At 48.0% G+C, this 25,949-nt stretch overlaps 1 protein-coding gene across 3 annotated transcripts in view; it reads left to right on the top strand.

The window, feature by feature from the left end:
- PCSK6 (proprotein convertase subtilisin/kexin type 6) overlaps positions 1–25,949 on the top strand; it is a 190,622-nt gene that overhangs the window by 107,517 nt on the left and 57,156 nt on the right. For 2 of the 3 annotated variants that reach the window (XM_047086733.1, XM_047086734.1), the window contains exons 9-12: positions 2,719–2,819; positions 7,581–7,684; positions 9,858–9,975; positions 21,951–22,139. In XM_047086733.1, the coding sequence (XP_046942689.1) occupies positions 2,719–2,819; positions 7,581–7,684; positions 9,858–9,975; positions 21,951–22,139 (512 nt within the window). The remainder of the gene's footprint in view (positions 1–2,718; positions 2,820–7,580; positions 7,685–9,857; positions 9,976–21,950; positions 22,140–25,949) is intronic. The other variant, XM_047086735.1, reaches the window with a different exon arrangement.

A 25,949-nucleotide genomic window follows, 5' to 3' on the forward strand; every position in this document is an offset into this window, starting at 1 on the left:
AGGCGTGTGGGGTGGAGACTGGGTCATTGAACGCTTTGTACCAGAGGCTTCCTACGGGACGACCCTGTCTCTCAACCCTGGGAGCAGGGCTTGCAGCTTTATTTGCTTAATTAATCATACTGCGTGTGCACACACCTTAGCTACAAAACGCCTTGATTCTTTTTTCTTTCTTAAGTCCCTTCTCTGAGCCATAACATGGGTCAGAAGGGTGTAGTTAAGAGGATGGTAAAAGAGAGAGTGAGTCAGTTCTTGCTCTGGACTGGAATTCTTCTCTGAGAGTATGGACGGCATTTTTTGTTTGTTGTTATTATTGTTTTCAGCTCAACTAGAGCCAAGCGTTTGCTCTGAGTCCCCTTAGAGAACCTCCAAGCTCTGGACTTTTGGCAGCTTGCTGTCAACTGGAAATCAAGGCTCTGTCCCATCCATGCCCTCTAGTGAATGCCAGGCAGCATTTGCCTGGAGGGTGGGATTGCCTGGTGCTGACATGTGACTCTTTATAAATGGAGTGACACCTAACGTGAGCATCTCTTACTCAATTATTCCTTGGCTCTTTCATTCGCTGAACATGAGCAGACCATGCACGACATTTGGTCTCAGAAAGGGGGACCTGCCTGACTTGGTTGAGCCATCTCCTCCCTGTATGGAGGACCCACTGCTCGCTCCCCAGTAGCCCTTTCTCATGGGCCTCACCTGCCCTTGGGAGCTTGGCCTCCTGCCCAGATGCCCTCAGTTTCCCTCATGGGCCACCATTGTAAGTATGTTTCAGGTGCCAGCTGTGACTTTCACCAGAAACCTTATAAAGGATGTGGCATTGTTCCCATTTGCAGATGAAGATCCTGGGGTCAGGGAGGTTGCATCCTTGTCCCTACTTCCCTACCCTCAGCTGCCCTTCCTAACATTAGGTTGCCTCAGTCCTGCTGAACAGGGAGGGAGGAGCAGGCTGGTCTCTGCCAGTGTTCCTGTCCAATCTTTCCTGTGTGTGAGAGAGACAGGCTAGATCCTGTCTGGGTGATTGCAGCCCAGCCGGAACGTGAAGAAGGAAGATACTCTGTTTGGGAGAGGATCTGGATTGTTAGCACTAGGGCAATTCATGCTTCAGGGCTATGCAGATCGGCTACTAGAGGCTTGCAGTTGGTGACCCTATCAGTTTTCTATTGCTGTCGTAACCAACTATCCCAAACTTAGCTTAAACAGCACAGATTTATTATCTCATAGTTCGGGAGGTCAGAAGTGCGGCAGCCTCCACGGAGTCTCTGTTCTGAGTCCCCTGAGGCTGAAATCCACGTGCCTGCCTGGCCGTGTTCCCTTCCCGAGGCTCTAGTGGGGAGTCCATTCTGTGCTCGTTCAGGTTCTTGGCGGCATTTACTTTCTTGTGGTTATAGGACTGAGCTCCTGTTTCCTGGTGGGCTGTCTGCTAAGGGCTGTTCTCAGCATCTCCTGGCCGCCCACATTCCTTGGCTTATGTTTCTCCATTTCTGTGTTCAAAGCCAGCAATGATGGCTTGGGCCTCTCTTCTGCCTCATCTCTCTGACACATTTTTCTGCCTCCTTCCACTTCTGGGGGCCCTTGTGATTACATTGGGCCCACTGGCTAATCCAGGATATTCTCAATGATTTAAGGTCTGCTGATCAGCAACCTTAGTCCCATCTGCAGAGCCCCGTGGGGAGTAGCTTGAGGGCCAGAATCCCATCTAGTGCAGCAGGTGTGGCACAGCCCAACCCAAATCGGGTGATTCCCTGGTGCTGCTTCCTCATTTCAGCTCAAAGGCAAGGGGCAAATCAGGCTGTGTGCTACTGGGGCCCAGAATCAATTTCCCCACCCAGCTGGGAGTCAGTGCCTCAGAGGAAGGCATGCGAGGCCCCCGCAGTTTGCTGAGTCAGCTTTGCCTCCCCAAGGAGAAGGGCCAGCTTTGTGGTCCTGTACAGCAGGCGCTGTGAAGGTGGAGAACTCACCGGGTTCGTCCGCTGCTACAGATGGAACTGGGTGCTTTGGGACACAGTCAATGATCTAAGGAGGACGTCCTGGTGGAGAGTGATCTGTGACCTTCTGTGACTGACCTCTGATCTTCTGACTAAAGGCAGAGATGCTGTCTGGGCCACCTGGGCACCCCCCGCATGTTTCCAGCTGCTCTGAGGTCAGGGGTGACTTGGGGGTCATTCCTGTGGGCTAGCACAGGTGGTCTCGCCATGGGGACTCTGCCATGGAAGGCCCTCTTTGTTTCATTTTGTCTTACCTTTGTGTCTCAGCACGCACACCTGCAGCAAGGAGGTTATGCGGCTTCCAGCTGTTTGTCTTGCTTCCAGCTATTTGTATTCCATCTCCCTTGTCTCCTGGTTCTCAGGCTGTGATTAGCTCATCCCTGCAGTGGGACGGTGTTTTACTTTTGCGAGCAAAGCAGATTAGCAGGGAGTATCTGACACAAAGCTTGACTGCAGAGGGGCGCCTGGGTGGCTCAGTCAGTTAAGCATCTGACTCTTGGTTTCGGCTCAGGTCACCATTTCACGGTTCCGAGTTTGAGCCCCATGTCGGGCTCTGTGCTGGTAGCATGGAGCCTGCTTGGGATTCTCTCTCTCCCTCTCTCTCTCTGCCCCTCCTGCCTCTCTCAAAATAAACAAACATTAAAAAAAAAAAAAAAGCTTGGCTGCAGAGATATGAATGCATAGTGCCTCTTGAGTAGCTTCTGACATCTGGGAGCTGACTTAGCCTCTTATCACCCAGGTCACCACGGATCTGCGCCAGCGCTGTACCGACGGCCACACTGGGACCTCGGTTTCAGCCCCCATGGTGGCGGGCATCATCGCCTTGGCTTTAGAAGCAAAGTAAGTTCCCACTTGTCTTCTCCTCTTTTCCTTTGTTTTCTGTAAATTTAAAAAAAAATTTTTTTTTTTACATTTATTTATTTTTGAGACAGAGAGGGACAGAGCATGAACGGGGGAGGGTCAGAGAGAGAGGGAGACACAGAATCTGAAACAGGCTCCAGGCTCTGAGCTGTCAGCACAGAGCCTGATGCGGGGCTCGAACTCACGGACCGTGAGATCATGACCTGAGCCGAAGTCGGTCGCCCAACCGACTGAGCCACCCAGGCGCCCCTGTTTTCTGTAAATTTTTAACACAGTAATACACTCATAAAATTTACCATTTTAACCATTTTTTAAAGTTTATTTTGAGAGAGTCAGAAACGTTGCAAGTGGGGGAGGGGCAGAGAAAGTGGGAGACTCCGCCTTCTCCCCCGTGTACTCAGGCGGTCTTCCCTCCATCTATGTGTGTATCTAGGTCCCAGTCGTACTGGATTAGGGACCCCAATCGTATAAAGACCCCAGTCGTATTGGATTAGGGCCCACCCTAATGATCCCGTTTTACCTTAATTACCTCTTTAAAGACCCTGTGTCTCCAAATACAGTCACATTCTGAGTATTGGAGGGAGGGCTTCAATATATGAGTTTGGGAGGACACGATTCAGCCCGTAGTACTGCCTGTAACCCCTCCCCCAAGCTCTGGCAATCGCCATTCTACTTTTCGTCTCTATGAGTTTGACTGCTAAGCAGCTCACGTAAGTGGAATCATACAGGATTTGACTTTTTGTGACTGGCACACATGGCACAACGTCCTCAGAGTGTATCCATGTTGTAGCATGGGTCAGGATTTCCTTCCATTTCAAGGCCATCCTTAAGGGACGTGAACAGATCCCTTCCCTTCTTTCCTTTTTAAATTTTTTTTGTATATATTTTTAAGTTTTTTTATTTTTATTTTTTTTGAGTGGGGTACAGAGAGAGCAGGAGAGAGAGAATCCCAAGCAGGCCCCATGCTATCAGCACAGAGCCTGATGCAGAACTCAGTCTCATGAAACTTGAGATCATGACCTGAGCCGAAATCAAGAGTCAGATGCTTAACGGACGGAGCCACCCAGGTGCCCCTCCTTCATTTCCTGGTTAGAGCTCACCGCCTCCTGCTCTTTGTAGGGCCACAGAGAGCTGGGTGAGCCAGAACCCCAAGTCTACCTCCCATGCTGCATCACATACCAGAATCCCCCTTCAGGCGGCCACAGGCTGGTCTTTATAAACTTTAGCTGATAAATTGATAATGCAGTGGTGACATTTCATCTGTCATAAGCCAAATAAAAACTCTAGGTTGTTAGTGTCTGGATGGGTCAGAAAGAACATGCAATTATGGTGTCAAAAACAGATTCAGTTAGGGCATCAAAACTGGCTCGGAACATGCCAGCCATTTGAAATTGCCAGTTGTAGATGAGATTTTAAATTATTCAAAAAATCACATTTGGGTTGCTTCAATCCTCACAATTGTGTATGTTTGCATGTTGATTCCTACGAAGCAAAAGGGCATACAACTCAAATGCTACCAGTTTAACAGAGGAATAACTAAATATTTTCGATTTGCAGGCCAAAGCACTGGCTTCTGTGTCCTGAGGCTCTTTAAAAAAAAAAAAAAAAAAAGCAAACAACTCTAAATAATTACTTACTTGTGTGGCAAGTGGCATTCACATACTTAGCAATTCATTGTTTTATATTTCCTTCCATTCTTTATTGGAAACATGCAAGGAATTTTGCTAGTCAAAACTAAATAGAAAGCAAGCTTCATTTCATGCCAGCTTGTCCCATTAAACTTGGCCTGTGGACACATGAAAACTCTCATCTTCCTCAGTATTTTAGATGCTCCTCAGAAGAGTACAGGTGTCGAGTCAAGCAAACTTGAAAACAGCATCAGCTTAAGGGTGCCTGGGTGGCTCAGTGAGTTAAGTGTCTGACTTCAGCTTGGGTCATGATCTCGATCTCATTTTGTGAGTTCGAGCCCCACGTCAGGCTCTGCTGACAGCTCAGAGCCTGGAGCCTGGTTCGGATTCTGTGTCTCCCTCTCTCTCTGTCCCTCCCCCACTCACACTCCCTCTCTCTCTCAAAAATAAATAAATATTTTTAAAAATTTTTTAAAAAGAATTTTATTGAACTGAAAAGAAAACAGTGTCAGCTTTGAGCATTTAAGCCTGCAGGACCGGTCAAGGCAGGGACGGGTTGTAACAAGGGACCCTGCAAGCCTGAGGTGAGGAGATTGGAGACGAGGCCAGCTCACGTGTCCAGGGAGCAGGCCTGCTGCTCACCTGCCTGGCATTGCCTTCAAACACTGTTCACTTGTAGGTAGAAGGCGTCAGGGCAAAGCCAGATCGTCCCAGGTGGAAAAGGCCTCAGGGGGTCAGGGAGGGCCTGTGGACAGCATGTAACAAAAATGAAGAAAGACCCGCATGTGTAAGAATTGTGCATAGGTCATCCTGGTTTGTGGCAGTCTTGGGACTTTCCATCAATCCCTTCTTTGTTGAAAAACATTTTCAATGCCATTTCTTAGCTGTATTTTTCAGATGACTATATTTGTGATTTTGGTATCAGAGTCCGAAATAAAATGGAAGTCCTTATAATGAGATGGTTTCCTTTTTTTTTTTTTAAGTTTATTTATTTATTTTGAGAGAGAGAGAGAGACAGCATGAGAGCAACAGAGGGGAAGAAAGAGAGAGAGAGAGAGAGAGAGAGAGAGAGAATCCCAACCAGACTCCACACAGGCAGTGCAGAGCCTGATTTGGGGCTTGAACTCTCAAACCATGAGAGCCAAAATCAAGAGTCAGAAGCTTAACCGATTGAGCCACCCAGGCACCCCATGATCGTTTCCAATAATGTCCTTTTCTGCACCCATTCTGTGCTGCCCTGAACTCTGAAGTTCATGCTTCCTGGCTATGCTGAACTCCTGGGTGGACTGGCTTTAGCCATCCTTGATAGGATGCCGACATGAGTAGTAACATGTCAGGCCACACAGGTAACAAAGGTTGTGGCCCCACCCCTGGCTGAACTCTAAAGCCTGTGCCTGTATGAAGCCTTGGGCCACATGGAGCCTCAGAAACCCCCTTGAACTATGAGGTTGGCCACGGGGCCTCAGGAAGGGGAGTGGATATGGGGCAGAGAGCCGAGCGAAGACCTAGAAACTGGACTAATGGACATGGCTGGGGGAACATGGCCAGGAGGCCAGTGAGGTCATTGGCACAGTGGCAAGAACATGCTGGAGAAATCCCAGAAGCCTGGGGCTAGTGCCTGGAGAGTGAGCCCCAACGGAGGAATCTACTTGTGCCCCAAGACTCAAACCACAGTGAGGTCCCAGTGGACAACAGACAAAGAGGTGGAAAAATAGAATGGTTCAGCCACTGTAGAAACCAGTGTGGTGGTTCCTCAAAAACTTAAAAGATTTACCATGTGATCCTATAATTCTGCGGGTGAGTATCTACCCAAAGAACTGAAAGCAGAGACTTGAAGAGCTCTTTGTACACCCATGTTCATAGCAGTGTGACTCACAATAGCCAAAAGGAGGAAGCAAGTCAAGTGCCTACTCAATAGACGTATGGATAAACAAAATGTGGTCTATGCAAACAATGGAGTATTATTCATCCTTAAGAAGGAAGGAAATTCTGACACCTGCCACAACATGGATGAGCCTGGAGGACATTATTCTGAGTGAAATCAGCCAGTCACAAAACGACAAGTACTGTAGGATCCCATTTGTATAAGGTTCCCAGAGTCGTCACGTACATAGAGACAGAAAGTAGAATGGTGGTTGCCAGAGGACTGGGGGGAAGAGGAAACGGGGAGTTAGTGTCTCATGGGGACAGAATTCCAATTGGGGAAGATGAGAAAGCTCTGGAGATGGATAGTTTGTGATGTATGTACAGCAATGGGAAGGTACCAAGGACATGCACTGTACAGAGAAAAATGGTTAAGAGGGTAAATTTTATGTTATGTATATTTTTAAGCACGCACAAAGAGTGGGTGATTGGGAAGACCATTGTAACCACTGTGGGCTAGGGCAGGCACTGGTCAAGAGGAGGGGGTACAGACTGTATTTAAGACAGCGTCTGTCTGCGACCTGGTCTTAATGCTGTGGACAGAGGGGGTTATGAGAGAGTATCATCTATCATTGTAAGATGGATCCTGGTTACGGAGGCGTTAAAAAGGTGGGACCATGTATCTTAGACTCAAAAAATTCTGATCTGTGCATTTTTATTAGTGGGCATGTGTTCTTTCAATGAGATGTTTCCACTTTGCACCAAAACAAATATATTATAGATTGGGAATTACTAAACTCTCAAATTATAATTGGTAGCAGGTGGATCTAAACAACGACAGGGTCTGGGAAGATGATGGCTTAAGCATGCTGTCATGCACCACAGCCATTTACTTGTTATGATGAAGAATAGGCCCCCTCGTACTTGTAAAATAAGGAGGTCCCTCTCTCCGCTGCCACAATTTCCTCTCTAGGCCTTGAGCACTCAGGCACACCTTGGTAGCAGGGCTGGGTTTTTAACGCTAGGGATTTTAGGTCACCCGTTGCACTATTTTATCTTAGGGTTTAATCCCTGGAAACCATTCTTTACAAAGAGGTTATAAAATAAGCCCTTGCTGAGGAATGGAGTCTTCGGGAATTCCTTAAGTCCCCACTCGGGGCTGGCTCCCGTCGTGCCACAGTGGATGGTCCTGTGAAGCCATTGTTTTGACCTGTGTGGACTTCAGCGGTCTGTCATTGTGTCATTGCAGCAGCCAGTTAACCTGGAGGGACGTCCAGCACCTGCTGGTGAAGACATCCAGGCCGGCGCACCTGAAAGCAAATGATTGGAAAGTCAACGGTGCTGGTCATAAAGGTGCGGTGGTGGCTCCTGTTGGGCTGGGCGGGGACCAGTCAGCCAGTCCTGGGGGGCCCACTGGGTCACCTGCTGGAATCTCTATTAAAGGGTTGACAGGAGCTTCTCAAAAAGAATCCCCAAATGACCTTGATTGTGTGTCACAAGAGTGAGACGTATGTAGCTAGAGATTTAAGGATGGTATTCTGGGACCTCACACTGACATTAAGGAAAAAAAACCAAGATCGGTAGAATTCAGGGTTCCCTAAACATCATGACTTTTCCCACATCCAGGGACCACCCGTACCAGTATTGGTATAATAGTTCTCTTTAAATTGACTTGCATTTTTTTTTTTACATAAAGAAATATATTTTAGGGGCGCCTGGGTGGTTCAGTCAGTTAAGCCTCCGACTCTTGATTTTGACTCAGGTCACGATCTCATGTGAGCTCGAGCCCCGGTCAAGCTCCAAGCTGGATGTAGAGCCCACTTAAGATTCTTTCTCTCCTTCTGCCCCTCCCCTGCTTGTGCTCTTTCTCTCTCACTCTCTCTTTCAAAAAAATATATTTTTTAAAAGGAAACTTTAGGGGCGCCTGGGTGGCTCAGTCGGTTAAGCGTCCGACTTCAGCTCAGGTCATGATCTCACGGTCTGTGAGTTCAAGCCCCGCATCAGGCTCTGTGCTGACAGCTCGGAACCTGGAGCCTGCCTCAGATTCTGTGTCTCCCTCTCTCTCTGCCCCTCCCCTGCTCATGCTCTGTCTCAAAAATAAATAAAAATATTTTTAAAAATTAATTAATTAAATAAATAAATAAATAAATAAAAGGAAACTTTATTACATCTAGTTAAACACAGGTTTGGTGTGTACTTTTATTTCTTCCTAATGCACATCCAAACAAATCCATGACTATTAAGATAAATAAATAATATTTATTTGTGTGCCACCTAAGGGCAGCTTGCATTCTTAGTCCTGAGTAGCAATACGATTTTGAAACTGGCCCTCAGTTTCCTTATGTGTACAATGAGGACCCTGAGATAGCTATGTAAGTTACTTTCTAACTATAAAACTTCTGTCTGTGTTATAAAAGTAACTCCTAGAACAGCAAGTCTTCTTCCCCCGATCCAGCCTGGGACAGACATAGGTTCCATGAAATCAACCTGCAGTCAGGGCTTGTAACCCAGATACATGGAGCCTCTTAAGCAGATAATTATAGGACTGTGCCATTGGCTTTGTTTGTATGGCTTCTTACCAGAGATGCTTGAAAAAGATTTCCATTCAGCCATGGTATGTTAGGGAGGACTTCTTCTCCTTTCCTGAAGCTGAGGCCCAACTATTTTGACACCAAGCCTGATACTACTAGTATGTGTAAAATATAGGGCAAGTGGTGTTATTGTGAGTTCCAAGGGACATTCCTTTTAATAAGAAAGCCATTGATCAGGCAGGCCTAATGCATCTTTGTTTTGCAGGAATGCTGGTGGTAGTCGTGTGCTGTAACAAGAGCTGACCTACATTTCAATGTTGGCCTAATTAAATAGGAAAATAGATTGTATCTAGTTCTTGACCTTGCCTCTTAAATTAAACTTTGAAACTCTCCTGCCACGGCCAAATTAAACACTGGCTCAGGCCAACTCACAAGCGCGCACACCGTGCCCCTCTCCCCAAATGCTGTGGGAGGTTAGCAGGCCAAGAAGATAGCAAAAAAGATGAGCGTGGCCCTGCTTTCTTGTTTGTTGCACATCATGGTCGCGTGAACCAACGGGTTTAAGGCTTTGTTTCTCTTGTCTGGTTCATGACTCAGGGAGCCCAGATGCCGATGAGTCCCTTCACTATACAGAAACCCAAACTCGTCTCCCAGGAAGAAAGTAATAGGTCCGAGTAGGAAACACTTCTTTTCCTACTCAGCACCGGAGTGGGCCACATTGGCTGGCCCGCACCCCTGACCTGAAGGAGTACAGACCAGGGAGAGGGTAAAGTGGCTGGGATCTTGGAGCAGTCCTCAGAAGGGCTGGTCCTGCGGCCCGGGACTTCCAGGTGATGGCCCGCACCCTTGCAGCCACGGAGTGACACAAGTGGTCCATCCCGTGGCAGTTGTGGATCAGGTGCCCTTCGTGGGAGCCAAGTGGAGTGTGAGCGCGGAGCCTCGCTCCGTTCCTGGGGGGCAGGATGAGGCGGGGTCTGAAGGCTCTGTCTTTCCAGTTAGCCATCTCTATGGATTTGGCTTGGTGGATGCGGAAGCCCTCGTCACGGAGGCGAAGAAGTGGACGGCGGTGCCCTCCCAGCACATGTGTGTCGCCACCACAGACAAGAGGCCCAGGTGAGGCTCAGCGCAGGCACCGCGTGGCTTTTCAGGAACGTTGGTGCCGACCTGACTCTGCTGCCAGGTTCCGCAGGGGGAGGTGTTCACACACGCAGTCCCGTGCAAGTCGGTGGGCATAGACCGTGCATAGACGTGTCTGCGTTTTCTCATGCGGATTGTTGAGCTGGAAAGGAGTCACTTAACTCATGACCGTTTGGAGGTATTTTGCTGTCAGTTATGGTTTCTCCTCTTGCTGCAGATTGCCCCATGGTGGGGAGCCAGACCCATGGCCCCTCGTGTTGGAAATTCTTACCCAGGATACTTAGCAGAGCTGACCGGCCCAGCGATCAGCCCTGCCCACTGGAGCAGCTGTGATGGGGGCCGTCTCTGTCACCTGGGAGCCCTAGCTGCAGCCCAGCCCACAGTGTGACTTCCTCAGCCCAGAGCAGGAGTGGCCGTATCTCCCACTTCTCTGTTGCAGAAGGGGACTTATTATCCAAAGCGCAGAGCGCTTTTCCTCTGCTTCACTTTTATCTGGCCTTGATAACTAACCTTCCTAAGGTTTAAGCACCAGAATTTTTTTTAATTTTTTTAACACTTATTTATTTTTGAAATTTTTTTTCAACGTTTTTTATTTATTTTTGGGACAGAGAGAGACAGAGCATGAACGGGGGAGGGGCAGAGAGAGAGGGAGACACAGAATCGGAAACAGGCTCCAGGCTCCGAGCCATCAGCCCAGAGCCCGACGCGGGGCTCGAACTCACGGACCGCGAGATCGTGACCTGGCTGATGTCGGACGCTTAACCGACTGCGCCACCCAGGCGCCCCTTTTTTTTTTTTTTTAATTTTTTTTTTTTTACACTTATTTATTTTTGAGAGACAGAGTAAGACAGAGCACAAGTGGGGGAGGGGCAGAGAGAGAGGGAGACACAGAATCCAAAGCAGGCTCCAGGCTCCTAGCTGTCAGCACAAAGCCTGACTCTGGGCTTGAACCCACTGACCACGAGATCATGACCTGAGCCAAAGTTGGACTCTCAAACCAACTGAGCCACCCAGGTGCCCCAAAGCACCAGGATTTTTTAACAAGCCTTGAGCTGTCGGACCCTGGCTTTGTCTCTCTTGCACGGTTAGGACATTCCCGGTGTCGCCCTTTGTAGTGACTTGCTCTAAATCAGATGCATTCATTCATTGGAATTTTTGTTAAAAAAAAAAAAAAAACAGCCACAGAGTAAATCAGATAGCAAGAACCCTACTCCAGCAGGAGAATAAATCAGATGATTCTTCTGAATTCTGCCATAGCCAGTCTACTTTTTTTAAGGAGGAGAATGGTGTTTCTCTAGACCTCAGTATCTGATAAAGAATGGAATGCTTTTTTTTTTTTTTTTTTGTTCTTAGCTGTAACTATTTTATTACCTTTGGGAAAATGCGTGTTTGGAAAAAGACATGTTGGAGTAATCAGAAGTGACCCTTCCTTTATCAACAAATACAGATCACTCCCTTTGATACTGTCTCTTCTTTGAATGCACCTACCTCTCAAAAAAAAAAAAAAAAAAGAATGCATCTACCTCTCATAATGTGTTCCTCTGCTAGAAAATGTTGAGGAAAATATTTCTCGCTGCTGCCTGGCATACGGGAGGAATTCAGAAAGTATTTGTTGGATGAATAGCCATGGAAGGCTCTTTTGAGAAATTACATCTGCGTCCTGCTGCTAACTGTGAACACAGCTTGGGTGACCCCTCCCAGGCCTGATAGGCCAGGCGGCCAGCGGCAGGTCTCAATCTTGACATCTTAAAGCATCATTTTCCAGATCTGGGCAGCCTTAGCCTGTCAATTCAGAAGAAAGTGAGAGGTTCTCTGAGATAAAGAAGGCCTTTTGCTTTCTTTTGTTTTGCCTGTTGGAAAATGCCCGGCATGTGGGGAATCAGACTCCAGGTCAGGTGACACTGGGCACCTGGGAGCTGGGTCCTGCTCCGCGAGGCCACTGCGTCCAGGCTTACTTCTCTCCCACGGGTCTCCCCATCAGGGCGGCTCCTGAATGAAGCATTCTTCTCCTGCCAGAAATAGTTTTAAGATGGTAGAGTGGTGCCTAGGTGGCGAAGGGTTGTTTTTATTTTTATTTTATTTTGTTTTTTAAATGAAAGCACACAGAGTCTAGACAGCATAGGTTGAGGGAAACAGCCAAAACATACAGTGTGACATTGTTCCTGTCCTTTGAGGGAAGAAAGGACTCTGCGAATTCCAACAGAGGGGAAGAATCAGACTTCTGTTTCTGAAGAAAGGTCATCTTTACGTGTAGCGGTTTCAGGCTCTTTCTAGACTTTTCAGCCAACCGGCGATCCCAAAGCACTTGCTTAACTGCACTCTCAACTGTTCCCAAGGAGATAAGGGCCTCCAGATAGAGAAAGAGAGAAGAGAGAGGGAGAGGGGGAGATTTAGAGAGAGGGAGAGAGAGAGAGAAATATTACTATGTGGAAGGGACCTTTGGGCTTTGTCTCCTGGCAGAGAGCTCCAGCTCACCTGTCAGGGTCTCTTGAATCAGGGCCACTAAGTACCCCTGAAGGTTATGGCCAGTTTCTCTCATGAGGGTTCTTGTCTAGCTTTGCCCAAGCTGCTGGAATCACTTGGCTTACAAATGAGAGGGAAATGTGCCCACATACCTATGTTTCCCTCTCCCTGTCAGTCTCCCTTCTCCATGGTCCGGCTGTCCACCAAGAGAGCCGTCCACTCTTGTGGCCTCATTCTGGTTTCTCCTTCTCGTGGTGGATTCCAGGACTCTCTGAATGTCCCAAAGTTGGCTTTAGCTGCTTCCCATGGAGAAAAGCAGAAAGTGAGAGAGAAAGAGAAAGAGAGAAAGAGAGAGAGCCTCTTTATCTGGCCATCCCATGCATACCTGGGTGCAACGTAAGTGATATGTTTACCTCTTTCCTCTCAGGTAGAAGGGAAAGGCTGCCCTAGTGTGATGAAATTCAGAGAACTGTATTCATTAGGAGCAAATATGGACGTCCCAGTGGGGGCTGTGGCCACATCTGCCATTCTACAGTACTGTCGTATGGGGTGCTGAGTCAGAGGGCCTGGGTGTAGATGGTCACATACTGGGGCAGGAATGAAATGCATCTAGGGACTGTGGGGTTGGGAATTTAGCCTGTCTCTGCCTATATCCCCCTTCTGAGAGAGAATAAGAAGTCCCCAGCAGCATGGAGAAGGTCAGGGAGCCTGCCTGGAGATGCCAGGAGAGAGGGGACCGCAGGGGTGGGGGTGGTAAGAAACGAGAGGGGCCAGGCCTCCTGCTCCAAGGCACAGCCAGATCTCACTGAGCCATCTCTTTACAGCCTGTCACCCCCCCACCCCAAAACAGACTGAGCCCCCCCTGAAACAGACACCATGGTGTCTGACTTAGCTCTCCAGCACCCACAGAGCATCATAAAAGCTGTCAATGAATGCTAAATCTAAATGCAAGAACAAGGGGGAAATCACTTGAACTTGACAGCTACTTTTGCAAAAGAGAATGACTTTTGACATTCAAACACATTCAGGAGAGATCCTTGCTTAGTCTTGGGCACAAATGGTTAGGACTTTTCTTCCGTTAAAGGAAGGTACAGAGGACCATGACCTGTGACATTGCCCATGCAAAATTATTTAACAGTCTTTGTGTCTGGGGCACCTGCATGGCACAGTCAGTTAAGTGTCTGACTCTTGACTTAGGCTCAGGTCATGATCTCACAGTTCGTGGGATCTAGCCCCGAATCAAGCTCTGCGCTGACAGTGCTAAGCCTGCTTGGGATTCTCTATCTCCGTCTCTCTCTCTCTGCCTCTCTCTCTCTGCCCCTTCATGCTTGCGCTCTTTCCCCCTCTCTCTCTCAATAAGTAAATAAAAACATTTTTAAAAATCTGTGTGTCAGATAGAGTAGGACAAAATTGATATTTTTATAACCTTTCTAAAAGCAAAAAAGAAAATCAAGTTCAGTATAATTCCTGTGAATGAAACAGAAAAGTAAAAGGCCCAGCTAGTAGATATCTTATTTGACCCTTAGGATGTTTCTAAGCCAGCACTTCTTTGTGTCTTTAAAACTCAGGGCTGCTATGAAACATTTTATGTCATCCCTGACTCTCTACTCCTTCTGGAAAGACGGCAAAAATAGCAGAATCTCTTAAAGCACTAAGACGTTATCTACTCATCTTTTGTTTTAATAGGTTTGGAAGGTTACCATCTAGAGTTTACAGTGTAGTGTGGTTTGTCTTTTATGGAAAGAACTCACACACCCAAAAATATATTTCAGTCCCAAAGGCTTTACATATTAAGGATTATCTATAGACCAGACCATATATTTATAGATGTTTGAGAATTAACTATGGATGGGGGCGCCTGGGTGGCTCAGTCAGTTGAGCGTCTGACTCTCCATTTTGGTTTAGGTCATGATCTCACAGTTTGTGAGTGTGAGCCCCGCATCAGGCTGTGTGCTAATGGCGCAGAGTCTGCTTAGGATTCTCTCTCTCTCTCTCTCTCTCTCTCTCTCTCTCTGCCCCTCCCCCCTGCTCATGCTCTTTCTCTCTCTTTCGAAATAAATAAACATTAAAAAAAAAAAAACCTGGGGCGCCTAGGTGGCTCAGTCGGTAAGGCGTCCGACTTTGGATCAGGTCATAATCTCGCGGTTTGTGAGTTCGAGCCCCACGTCGGGCTCTGTGCTGACAGCTCAGAGCCTGGAGCCTGCTTCAGATTCTGTGTCTCCCTCTCTCTCTGCCCCTCCCATGCTCACTCTCTGTCTCTCAATAATAAATAAATGTTAAAAAAATTAAAACAAAAACAAAAAAAAACTTACGTTAAAAACAATTAACTATGGATTAACCACATACTATTTCTCCTTCTCGTATTTCATGAAACCAGGCCACACGGGTTGGTTACTTTATCACAACTCTACCTATAAATACATAGATAAGCATAATGGATAATGATCAGGACCTTACTGTGTGTCAGGCATTGGCCTAAGTGCTCTGTGTGAGCTCACACATTCAAAACAGCCAACAAGGGTGTGAAGTGTGGGGACTATTTTTATCCCCATTTATATATTGAAGGCACTGAGGCCCTAAGGAGTTGAGGAGTAGCCTGGGGCTGAGAGGTGGAAGGGCTGAGTTGCCACCCCAGGCTGCCCGTCTCCAGAGTCCACCTTGCCCCCTTGGGAAGGGGCACATCACATGGACTCAGGCGGGACCGAAGCAAGCGGAGTGATCTGCACGTTCTCCAGGAGAGAGCTTGCTTCTCTTCCTTCTGCATCCCCAACCGGCTGGGCACACTGGCCCTGAGGACAGAAGGCACCTTGGCCTGGCCAGTAGGAGGTTCCTCTAGCCCTGAGCAGTTGCCAGCATCCCAGAGGCCAGGCCCAGTTGTCTTGTCGGCAGCAGCTTAGCTAGGCGAGCAGGCAAGGCCACACAGCCGCTATGTCCTGATGAAGTACCCATGTGGCCATGACCCACATCGGCCCAACTTCAGGACCCTTCTGTGCTGTGGCACACAGCCTGGTTTGGCATCTTTTTTAAAAGCTAAAAGCCCCTCTTACTCTGACCTTTGGTCTGCCCTGTCTATACTGTGCAGGTTGCCCACACACCCCGCGTGGCACTTCTTTCCAGGGCATCTAATTGTGTGCACTCCTAGATGCTATATGAGGCCCCTGATTCTGGCTTCTTCCACCAGGGCATGGCTGGTATCCCAGGAAAACTCGTGCTCTGCTGTCCTGCCCTGGTGGGTGACCATACCTGGGTCCTCATATTTGTCCTGGTTCCTGACACCCTTTGAGACACTGGTGAATATTCGTAAGCTGCCTATTATCCTACAGCCCTTGACATTCCAAGCTTATTTTTTGCCACAAACCTGTTACCCCCAAATTATAAATGCAACTTACTTCAAAAATTAGTATTTGAGGGCACCTGGGTGGCTCAGCCAGTTGAGCAGCTGACTCTTGATGTCGGCTCAGGTCATGATCCCAGGGTCGTGGGATCAAGCCCCACTTTAGGCTCTGCACTGAGTGTGGAGCCTGCTTTAGATTCTGTCTCTCTCACCCCCTCTGCCCCTCCTCCACTCACACTCTGTCTCTCCCTCTCTCTCTCTAAAATAAAATAATGAATAGTTTTTTTAAAAATTAGTATTTGAATTCAAATAATACAGCCAGTTCTCAGTTAATGTTCTATGAAGTCACCACAAACACTGACTTTGCAAATATAGAACCATCGCTTCTAAGAGAAATACAGGGTTAGGTTTGTGCAAGCCTCTGACCACAGCATTTTTGTCAACTGATCCATACATCACCTTGTTTTATGTGTGTTTCTGTTTAAAAACATTTTATTTACTATGTATTACTGATTCATTAACACTGGACTCAAGGCCAACAGCACTGTAACTCCTTCCTCAACGAAGCTCACCCAGCACACGTGTTTTCTCTGCAAGGCACATCACAGCTGTCCAATGCTTAGGAACCAGACAGCACCTCAGCACTCTGCTTGGGGGCCATTTTAAGCCATGAAGCCACCAACCAAAGGCACAAAAATATGAAAAACATGGCACTAAAAATAGATCACAAGAAGGACATTTGTTCACAGTATGAGAACTGAAAACAAAAGACAGAGTGTCGCCTTTGTTTGGCCTCAACTGGGAACGTGTGTATCTGGGCAGCTCAAACATTTTGCTGTTCTGCATATATCCGCAAATGATCACAAAAGCACAAGTATTGATTTAGGCAAATTTCACGGAATCGTGAATAATGGGAAGTGACTGTATATCTTATTGTCTTTTTCACTCCCCATCAGACTGAATCTTAGAGCTGGAAGGAATGTTTAAAGCCAGCTAATTTAGCCCCTTGTTTCATACAGGGGTGGGGGGGAGAAAAATAAACGTAAATTTAAACACTGTGTATTAAAGCACCTTACAACTTAATCATGAACAGCATGTCTAGATTAATGTACTGGATTAGTCTCTTTTTCTTTTCAAATTGTGTTTCCAGCCTAAGTGATGTGCTGTGGTTTCATAATCAAAAGCAATTTCATCTAAGGAAGACCTGAAATGTAAGCTAATATGAAAGAATCTATCTATTTGGGATTCTGTGACCATCCTGCCAAGAACGTTCATCCTAGAACATATCATAGATCTAAAAAGTGACCCAGAAGCTTTTTACTGTCTACGTTCAGATCCCTCTGTGCCCTCCAACAGACCAAGTTGCTTTCCCACAGTTTAGTCTAACAGGAATGTCCCAATTAACCCCTCTCCACTCCACTGTTACCCTTTAGGTCTGTGAAAGGGTTACTGGTTGACCTTCCTTTTTTTTGAGAGAGAGAGAGAGAAAGAGTGTGTGCGAAAGTCAAAGCAGGGAAGGGGTAGGGGGGTGGGAGGCACAGAGAATCTCAAGCAGGTTTCATGCTGACAGCAGCCAGCCTGATGAGGGGCTCAAACTCATGAGCCCTGAGACCATGACCTGAGCCAAAGTCAGACACTCAACTGACTAAGCCATCCAGGTGCCCCTGGTTGACCTTCCATTGTAATGGTCATCAGCCCAAGACAGATTCCAAATACAACACGGGGAAGGACCAGTCTGCCTTCCGATTCTGGTAGGTCTCCCACTCAGCATGATCTCAGAATTGTCTAGTGAGGAGCTGGGCCCAGCTCACTTTGCCTACCCCACCTCCAGCCCTGCAGCTTGGTAAGGCAGCATTGCTCTGGAAATGCTCTGCACCAGAGCACAGATCTGCCCTTGTAGCTGAGCTGGAGAGAGGTCTTCAAGGTGGGAGTTAGAAATATTGGCTTGGGGACACCTGGGTGGCTCAGTCGATTAAGCATCCTACTCTTGGTTTCAGCTCGGGCCATGATCTTACTGTTCATGAGATCGAGCCCGGTGTCCAGCTCTGTACTGACAGTGGAATTCTCTTTCTCCCTCTCTCTGTCCCTCCCCCACTCATTCTCTTTCTCTCTCTCTCTTTCTCAAAAATAAATAAATAAACTTAAAAAAATGACATTTAAAAAAGAAAAAAGGAAGAAAGAAAAAGAAGAGGAAAAAAGGAAAGAAGAAAAAAAAGAGAGGAAAAGAAAAGAAAAGAAAAGAAAAGAAAAGAAAAGAAAAAAAAAAGAAAGACATACTAGCTTGTAGTATGTTCCCAGCCAGGGCAGAAAGATAAGTAGAACAATGCAGGGTTTCCACTAGTAGCTACCAACCTCCCCCTCTCCTTGCTTTCCCTGGCCATTTGGTGTGTAGGTATCCCCCACTTTTCAAAAGTTCACCTTACACCACTTGGCTTTTATGAAAGTCTTAGACCTGGAAGAAATATGCAGAGGATTTCTGCTTTTCCCAAAGAAAGGGCAGAAAGCGAAAATAGCATTCAGTATTGGTTTTGCAGTGAGCTGCTAGAAAGTCATTGCACACCCTAAGCAGCAATAGTGGTGCCCCCAAACTCCTTCCCCGGGGAACTACACCCAGCATCTCAGCATCAAGCAGCCACAGCTTCGAACTGTATCTGTGAGCATCTGTGCTTTGTCTCCATTTATTTTGTGCATCCATTAGCCGGACATTTCTTAAGGTATCAGAAAAACCTAAGAGAGGTGATTTGGGGGTGGATGGGGCGGGGAATCTGGGAGTCCTCACATGTTTTTCCCATATAAATTAATGGTAATTGCTTCTTTGCTTAATGCCTTTGCTCTCAGCTTGAGAAAGGTTTCATAGGAACACTCTACTTTCAGACAGCAGGGAAAACCCATACTTGAAAATGTTTATCTTTGGCTCTGAATTTACTGTGATGCTATCGGAGTCCAAGCATTGTGATTTGGTGAGTGCCTTGAATTTATTAAAGCGGATCTTGTTTCTACACATTTACAAGATGTTAGATGCTATTATACACTGGAGACAAGTTCAGAGGTCAAAGGTCAGGAGGTACTAGGAAGTTATTGTCAAGACTGCTCCACCCTCAAGAGAAGGGAGCTGTTCACGAGACTTTAGGATAAAAGGAGAACATCTGGAGTATCAGTAATTAAGTCTGAAATGTGGTTCAACAGGAAGTGACAAGTCTGTCCTCAGAGATCTTTTCAAAGTAGGACAGTCTCCATAGTTTAAATATCTATCGCTGGGTCTGGAGCTAGGTCTCGTGGGATTTTTTAACTCCTTGGGTTCCTTTAGGGCCCTTGGGGGATGGCCTTGCATACACAGACAACAATTACAGAATTTAATCACAGTGGGACGTTTTTAGTTATCTTGGGAACTTTAAGACCTTTCTAAATCAGTTTTCATGGTTAAAATACAATTTAGCTGTGTTCGTGTGACAAAGATAATGCCCCCACACCGTTTAAACTAAAAAATACACGGCTTTGCAGTCCACTTGCATTTTCTGTGTTATCTTTGAAATAACTGTACGATGGGGAATACCTTCCTTTTTTCTACCCATCAATGATTTCGCCTTCTGCGTAGGAGTTAATTCTTACAGAGTGATAGCTTTTGATTTTCAGCTTCCCCATTTCTACTTGGAGTTTCTATCTGAAATACAGAAAAACTTCAACTTGACTATCCTGAAACATTTTAAAGCCTCCCCCTCACCTCCCTTCTCTTTATAGGAAATGTAAAAGCCCCTGATTTGGAATATTAGGTTATTTGTTCCAACAGGAACAATAAAAGGTGGGGAAGGTTAACTTCAAGTAAGGAGGGTAATGCCTCGTTGTCTTTGAGTGGATGTCCTGGGCTCCCCACCCTTCCCTAGAACTTGCAGAAATGAGGAGGTCTGGTGGCCTGTGACAGTGTGGGTTCATACAAACTGTTATAATTAGCCTTGTTCCCCAGAGAAAGGGACTCCTTGCCCCCCCAGGCGGGGGGTAATGTCTTAAGTTTGAAAGTCTAATCAGACTGGGCTTTAATTTCCAAAGGAAGGAGTTGTGGGCTGCCCACCCCCAGCCAGCCACCCTGCAGGCAGGGGCAAGGTGGCCTCTGGGCATTAGAGCAACCAAGCTTTCTGACCTTTGGGGTGGCCTAGCAGCTAGAGTCCAGTGGCAAGAATAAAAGTGTCAAATGCAAGAAGCTTTCATAATCTCACTATTTAACACTACTTGAGATGGTTTTTGTTGTTGTTGTTGTTTTGTTGTTGTTTTTCTCTAGATGTCAACACTGTGGCTGGGGCACAGGGGAAGTGGGCAGGTGAGGGTGGGGTCTGTTTGCCATATCTTATACCCCTTCCTGTTCTCTGAAATCCTATGCCTTATCTTTAGGATTAAGAATGCCTCAGTGGGCAGGTGCCTGGGTGGCCTGGTTGAGCATCAGACTTCATTCGGCTCAGGTCATGATCTCACTCATGATCTCATGAGTTTGAGCCTGGCTTCAGGCTCTCTGCTGTCAGCATGGAGCCTGCTTCGGATCCTCTGTCCCCGTTTCTCTCTGCCCCTCCCCCATTTGCGCTCTCTCTTTCAAAAATAAATAAAACATTAAAAAAAAAAAAAAAAAAGGAATTCCCTGGTGGGATTTCAGGTCTATTTCTAGGTCGGAGTGATCATTCTATCTCCCGAATGGCCAAAGGTTGGAGGGATAGTGCAGGTTTTTAAACTTTCTTATGGCTTTTGTTTCTGCTTTAGCTTGACCTTCCTCTTGGGCCCAGGAAAGGCTCTGCATCTGGCACAGCGGGGGGCCTGCTGACCTGTAAACACAGACAGGAAAATTTGGGAGAAGGCAGTGAAAGAAGTCAGCATCTCTAAATCAATTTATGATGCATGCAAATCATGTTTTCAAATATTTACAGAGTCTCTGAGGGAATTACATCACTGTTTATAACTGTTTTGATTGTTTTTTATGACTCAGGCCCTGTAGAGCCAAGCGATGTAATTCCTGAGAGATGCTGAGACTACGCTGCGAGCCTCCCCTCCTGAGCGGAAAGTCGGGGTGTAATGAGAAAAGCGCTCCCCTTAATAGACGGAGCTTGGCTGAGCACTGGGGGATTATTAATGTGCTGCTGGGTGGCAGGAGATCTTTCCTCAGTTTACAAGTGGTGTGGGCGGTGGGGGCAACCGTGGTAGCCCAGAATGGGCGGGAGCGCCTGGCCTGGATGTGGCAGGGCACGTGCAGGTGCGAGCTTTGTGTCTGCCTCCTCTGGGGAGTCTTAGAAGATTCTGGTGGAAATAAGCCATGAATGATTGGGGTTTGATGCTTGTCCTCAGATCCCATCCCATATGGCAAAACTTCCCTGACTTCATAAAGAGAACTGTCATCCATTCCTATCAGAGGACAGGGGAAGGAGAGGCCCCCAGTCTCCATGCACAGCAGTAGGGACTGGACCAGTTCCTGTCCATCTTCCATGACTCTGGTCCAGTCACTACGGCCTTGACCAGTGCAGTTAGCACAAGAGCACAATTCCAGCCCTTGACCATATCTCCTCATCCTCAGTGTCTTAAACACAAGTGTGGGTCCACACAGCATCCTTGTGGAACAGGGTGGAACAGAGGTGGGAGCAGTGAACTCCAGCCTCACATCCCAGCTCTGCTCCTCAGTAGCTGTGTGACCTTCAGCATGATCCTTGACCTCTTTCTGGATTTAATGGATTAATCCTGGTAAATTCTCAGTGCCATGTCTAGCTTCTGGCATGCAGTCAGTTCCGGAAATGTTTGCTGTTATTAGTCAGCATGGTGACTTATATTATCAAGGCTGGTCTTTGAAACAAAGTAGTGGGGTTCTAAAGCCTGGCTTACCCCAGCAGTTGAGGATATGAGGTGGCCAAAGGCTACTTAGAGAGAAGCCAGCTTGTGGGCACTGAGGGGGCCGATCACTGGGTCTGTATGAGAAGCCATTCTTTGTGTCTCTAAGCAAATTCCAGGACAGCAAACATCTTCTGGGCCAGCAAGATAGCTCCACTGGGAACACCCAAGAGTGGGACATCCAAGAGGGGCTAGAGCTCTCCTCCCTGGGAGTTCCTGGGAAGACCTGAGTCCATGGCCCTCACTCGAGACTTGGAGCTTCTGGTGTCACGTCCTGAGTCCCTCCCTCCTCTCCCAGGAGCATCCCTGTGGTGCAGACGCTTCGGACCACCGCCCTGACCACTGCCTGTGCGGACCACTCAGACCAGCGTGTGGGTTACCTGGAGCATGTGGTGGCTCGAATCTCTATTTCCCACCCACGCAGGGGAGACCTCCAGATCCACCTCATTTCTCCCTCGGGAACCAAGTCTCAACTCTTGGCAAAGAGGTAAGGCCAGGCTGGCCTAGTGGGGCAAAGGCTGGGGATTGTCAGGAGGGCCTCTCCAGCCCCAGGTCACAGTGTCCCTGCAGGGCCCTCCTCCCCAGGGCAGGTTGGTTCTTCAGCAGCTTCCTCTTGGAGATACTCAGATGTATACCCCGCCAACCTGAAACCTGGCCTTCAAAACCGTCCTTCCTGGAAAACTTTTGTTTCCAGGCAGGAGAGATAAGGGTTTGGAGAGATTTATGGAATTCTGGCTATGACTTAATTGCTCTTCAAAGTGCACCAGAGATCATTTTTCTCACATTCACTCGGCATCTGGAGTAAAAGCTTGTATTAGGGAAGGACTGCTTTGCCCGCTGAAGCTTCTGCACGGTTCTCCAGTTTTGGGATGTGCTCTTGAACTTGTGTGGGCAGGAGGCTCTGCTCCTTGGGAGACTGGCTCGCTTGGGGCGCTCGGTGGCTGCTCTCTACAGCCTTCTCACCCATGTGCCTGAGAGGGTCCCACTCAGGACCAATAAACAGCCTCTGAACTCTGGGGTCTCACATACGCTTTGTGGAGAGCCATGGAGCCATTTCTTCCACAAAGTCAGAAACAAGAAAGAAGTACTTTGATGCATTTGTGTTGCTTGCAGGTAACTGGAGTGAGGGGATTAATGGGAGGTTGGGGGAGGGGGCAAGGGGGACTGGGGCTTCCTTCCAGCCCCTTCTAGCTAAGAGGCAGAGGGAAAAAGAAAGGTTTCAGGACAAACCAGCACTTCCAGCTTCTCTTGAAAAACAGCTGGCAACTGTGTTTCCCGCCCCCCCACCCCCCCCACCCCCACCTCAGGAAGCACCCTGCCACTACCTGTCCCCTGGGCCGTGGCCCCACTGCCTGCTTGCCCACACTGGGCCCACATGACCCATTTGGGTTCCCTGCCTGGGGCTGCAGCCATATTTGGGCTGTAGGATTCAGAAAATGGGGGTTGAGTGAAGGCCTCCATTCAGGACCAGGTAGGAGTTGCCGTTTCTCTTAGCCCCCTTCCACCCCACCCCTACTTTGCATAAGACAGAGAGATTGCCTGCAGAGATGAAAGGCTGAATGCTCTTGCCAGCCAGTTGTCTGAAGGAGTGGGGAGTTTGTCCTCTGGAACCAGCCCTGAGACCAGATCCTGGCTTCATGGGTTCCAAGGGCTTGGCCATCAGGCTCAGTCCCCACCAGGTTAGCGACAGGGGGCATCTCTCCCTCCTGAAGGTAGGCCTGGGCCACACTCTCCCTCTGCCCTTGGGAGACCAGCAAGGCTGTAAGCAGTTTGAGAGTGCCAGCTGGCAAGCCAATGCTTTATTTATGCTATTTTGCAACCAGAGTTATTATTATTATTACTGGAACTTTTAGAGATTTCATCTAAAAGTCCAAATTTCTAGCATTCCTTGAAACATTGAAGTTCTCTGATAAGGGCCCTCATTCCCGTTCAAACACCAGACTAGAGTTGGGCGGATGGGCGGGGCCACTTCAAGCCACCTTAGGTCCCCGTCCTTACAGTAGCACCAGTAGCACGGAGGCCAGGCACAGGCTCCACTTCTCTGGGCTCTCATGAAGTCACCTCCCTAGAGCCCTCTTTGCTCCATGCTGCACACCAGGAGGCATCCAAGGTGGTGAGGCCTGACTTCGAGGCAGGAGCTGGATCCAGGCACCAAATGGTGACCTGGGTTGACCAAGAGCCACAGTGAGGCTTAGGGGTTGGGGCGGCAGGTCAGAGGCCAGCAGGGCAGCAGTGACCTGCGAGGACCCACGCCAAGATGGGCTGTGGGCCCAGAGACATGAGATTATACCCTGCTCCTTCACCTCCTGGCTGGGCACCCAGGAGTCACCCATTTCTCCTCCCTTTATCCCTCACCTCTAGAAATATCATTTCACTCCCATCACAGTCCAGAATGCTACAAGCACTGGATGCTGATGATGTAGATGAAAATGCCCGGCACATGCAGCTGGCCTCCCTCCCTGTCCTGCTTACATCCACCTGACCTGGAAGAACCTTCCAGCGCCCCAGCATCCCCGCCGCCTGGCCTCTGTGCACTCTGATCTCCTCCCCTTCTAACCTCTGTCCTGTTCAAGCCCAGTGTGTGCCCCTCAGATGGGAAAGAGCGGGTCCTGCCAAGTTCATTCGCTTCAAGACTACCCATTAGCTAGGAGGTGCTGTACCTGTGCCATCAAGCACTTGAAACCTGCCTTGAGGCCATTTGGCAGTCATCTGAGCCTTGGGAATTTGTTTTTTTCCAAGGCACAGATTTTGTGATTATATCAAGAGTTTGTATTTGGGCGATCTATTACTTCTACTTTATTTCGCATCTTGCTCAATACGGCAGCTTTTTCAGGTTGCCAGATTTTTTTTCACCAAGAGTTAAGTTGACATTTCGTTAAGTATTTCAGCCCTTAGAAGACAGTTTGTCTTTGTTCTGTCCAGGCGGGTCGGGTTCAGTTTGGCATCGTGTGTGAAAATCAGCCTTGACCTTTGCAGTTTCTTAGAAGAACATACAGGGTGTGGCCCTCCCCCTCACTATTCGCCAAGCGAAGAACATTCTTCCGATAAAGGTTTTTATACATTCGTTAGATGTTCGGAGAACACCCAAATCAGGCATCCAGTCTTACATCACACCAAAAATGTATCTGAACTTCTGATGACAAATAAAGAGCTCTTGGGTAAAGACAGTGTTCCACAATAGAGCTAGAAAATTAGACTGGGAAGGAAGAGTAAGGGAGAAGAACCTGAGATTGTTTCTTCCAAGGAGAGGAGACTAAGCAGGGCACAGGGTGTGGGAAGAAAGAGGGTGCCCATAACTTACTTCCTGTTTCCTGCTCAAGTCAAAGAAGAGGAAATGGATCTGGGTTGAAGTCCAGAAGGACCTTGGGGTAGCAAAGGACCAAGGGAGGCTCATCAGAACCTACAAGGGGAGGCTGGCTGAGGGGCGGGAGCTCCTGTGCCTCCCCATGCTGCACCCAGGGGTGCCTCCCACCCACACTGGAGAACAACCAGGCCCCTTATGTCATCTCTTCCAAATGCACCTGTTGAAGCCTGTTAAGCCCTGGAGAGTTGCATGTTTTTCCTTCTTTGTATCTCCTGGAGAACAGCACGTAAGAGCTGGGTCCATGACAGATGTGAAGGTTTCATTCGTTCCATAAGCCAGCATTTTAGAAAGGTTTCCTCTGTGATGCCCTTGGTGCTTAAGTCAAAGAATCATGTGGCCTAGCCTCTTTCTCCCTTTGTGCACCCAGGCATTGGTCCAGATCCTCTGTAGGAGGGAAAGGGTAGGAAGGAACCAAACACCTGCAGGAACATGGGGTGGGGGGTGGGGGGTTTGAGGACCTTCTTTGGTAACCTCTTACACACCTCCCTGTGCTGGAAAGAACAAAGACAGGAGTCCGAATGCCATTGGGTGAGTCCCAGCTCAGCTGATTCCTGGCTGTTGGACCTGCCATGAATCACTACCCTTGGGATCTCTCCATCGGTAAACTAGGATGGCAGGAAGAGCCCATCGCTGGCTGAGTCCGTCTCATGTTGGGCACCTGTAAGTCCTGCCAGCCTGCCTGCCTCTGAGAATGTTCAGGGGACCCGATGGGATAATGAAGGTGAAGCTGCTGTCCAGGGCTGTGTCATAATGCAAGGGTTTGAAAGCGGTCACCATTGTACCTGCACCTGCGCCTGTGCTGAGGGCCAGGCTCTTTTTCCTTCCGTTCTCAGACCTGCTGCCCTGGAGGTGCCACTCAGCTGAATAGTACTGTCACCTAAGTAATTCTGAGCTGGGAGAGAGCCCTCCTAGGCCTGCCCCACCCCCTCCTTT

Source organism: Lynx rufus, unplaced genomic scaffold, assembly GCF_022079265.1.
Source record: "Lynx rufus isolate CCGP_SWC_20201006 ecotype Redwood Valley unplaced genomic scaffold, mLynRuf1.p SCAF_21, whole genome shotgun sequence".
Classification (NCBI taxonomy): Eukaryota; Metazoa; Chordata; class Mammalia; order Carnivora; family Felidae; genus Lynx; species Lynx rufus.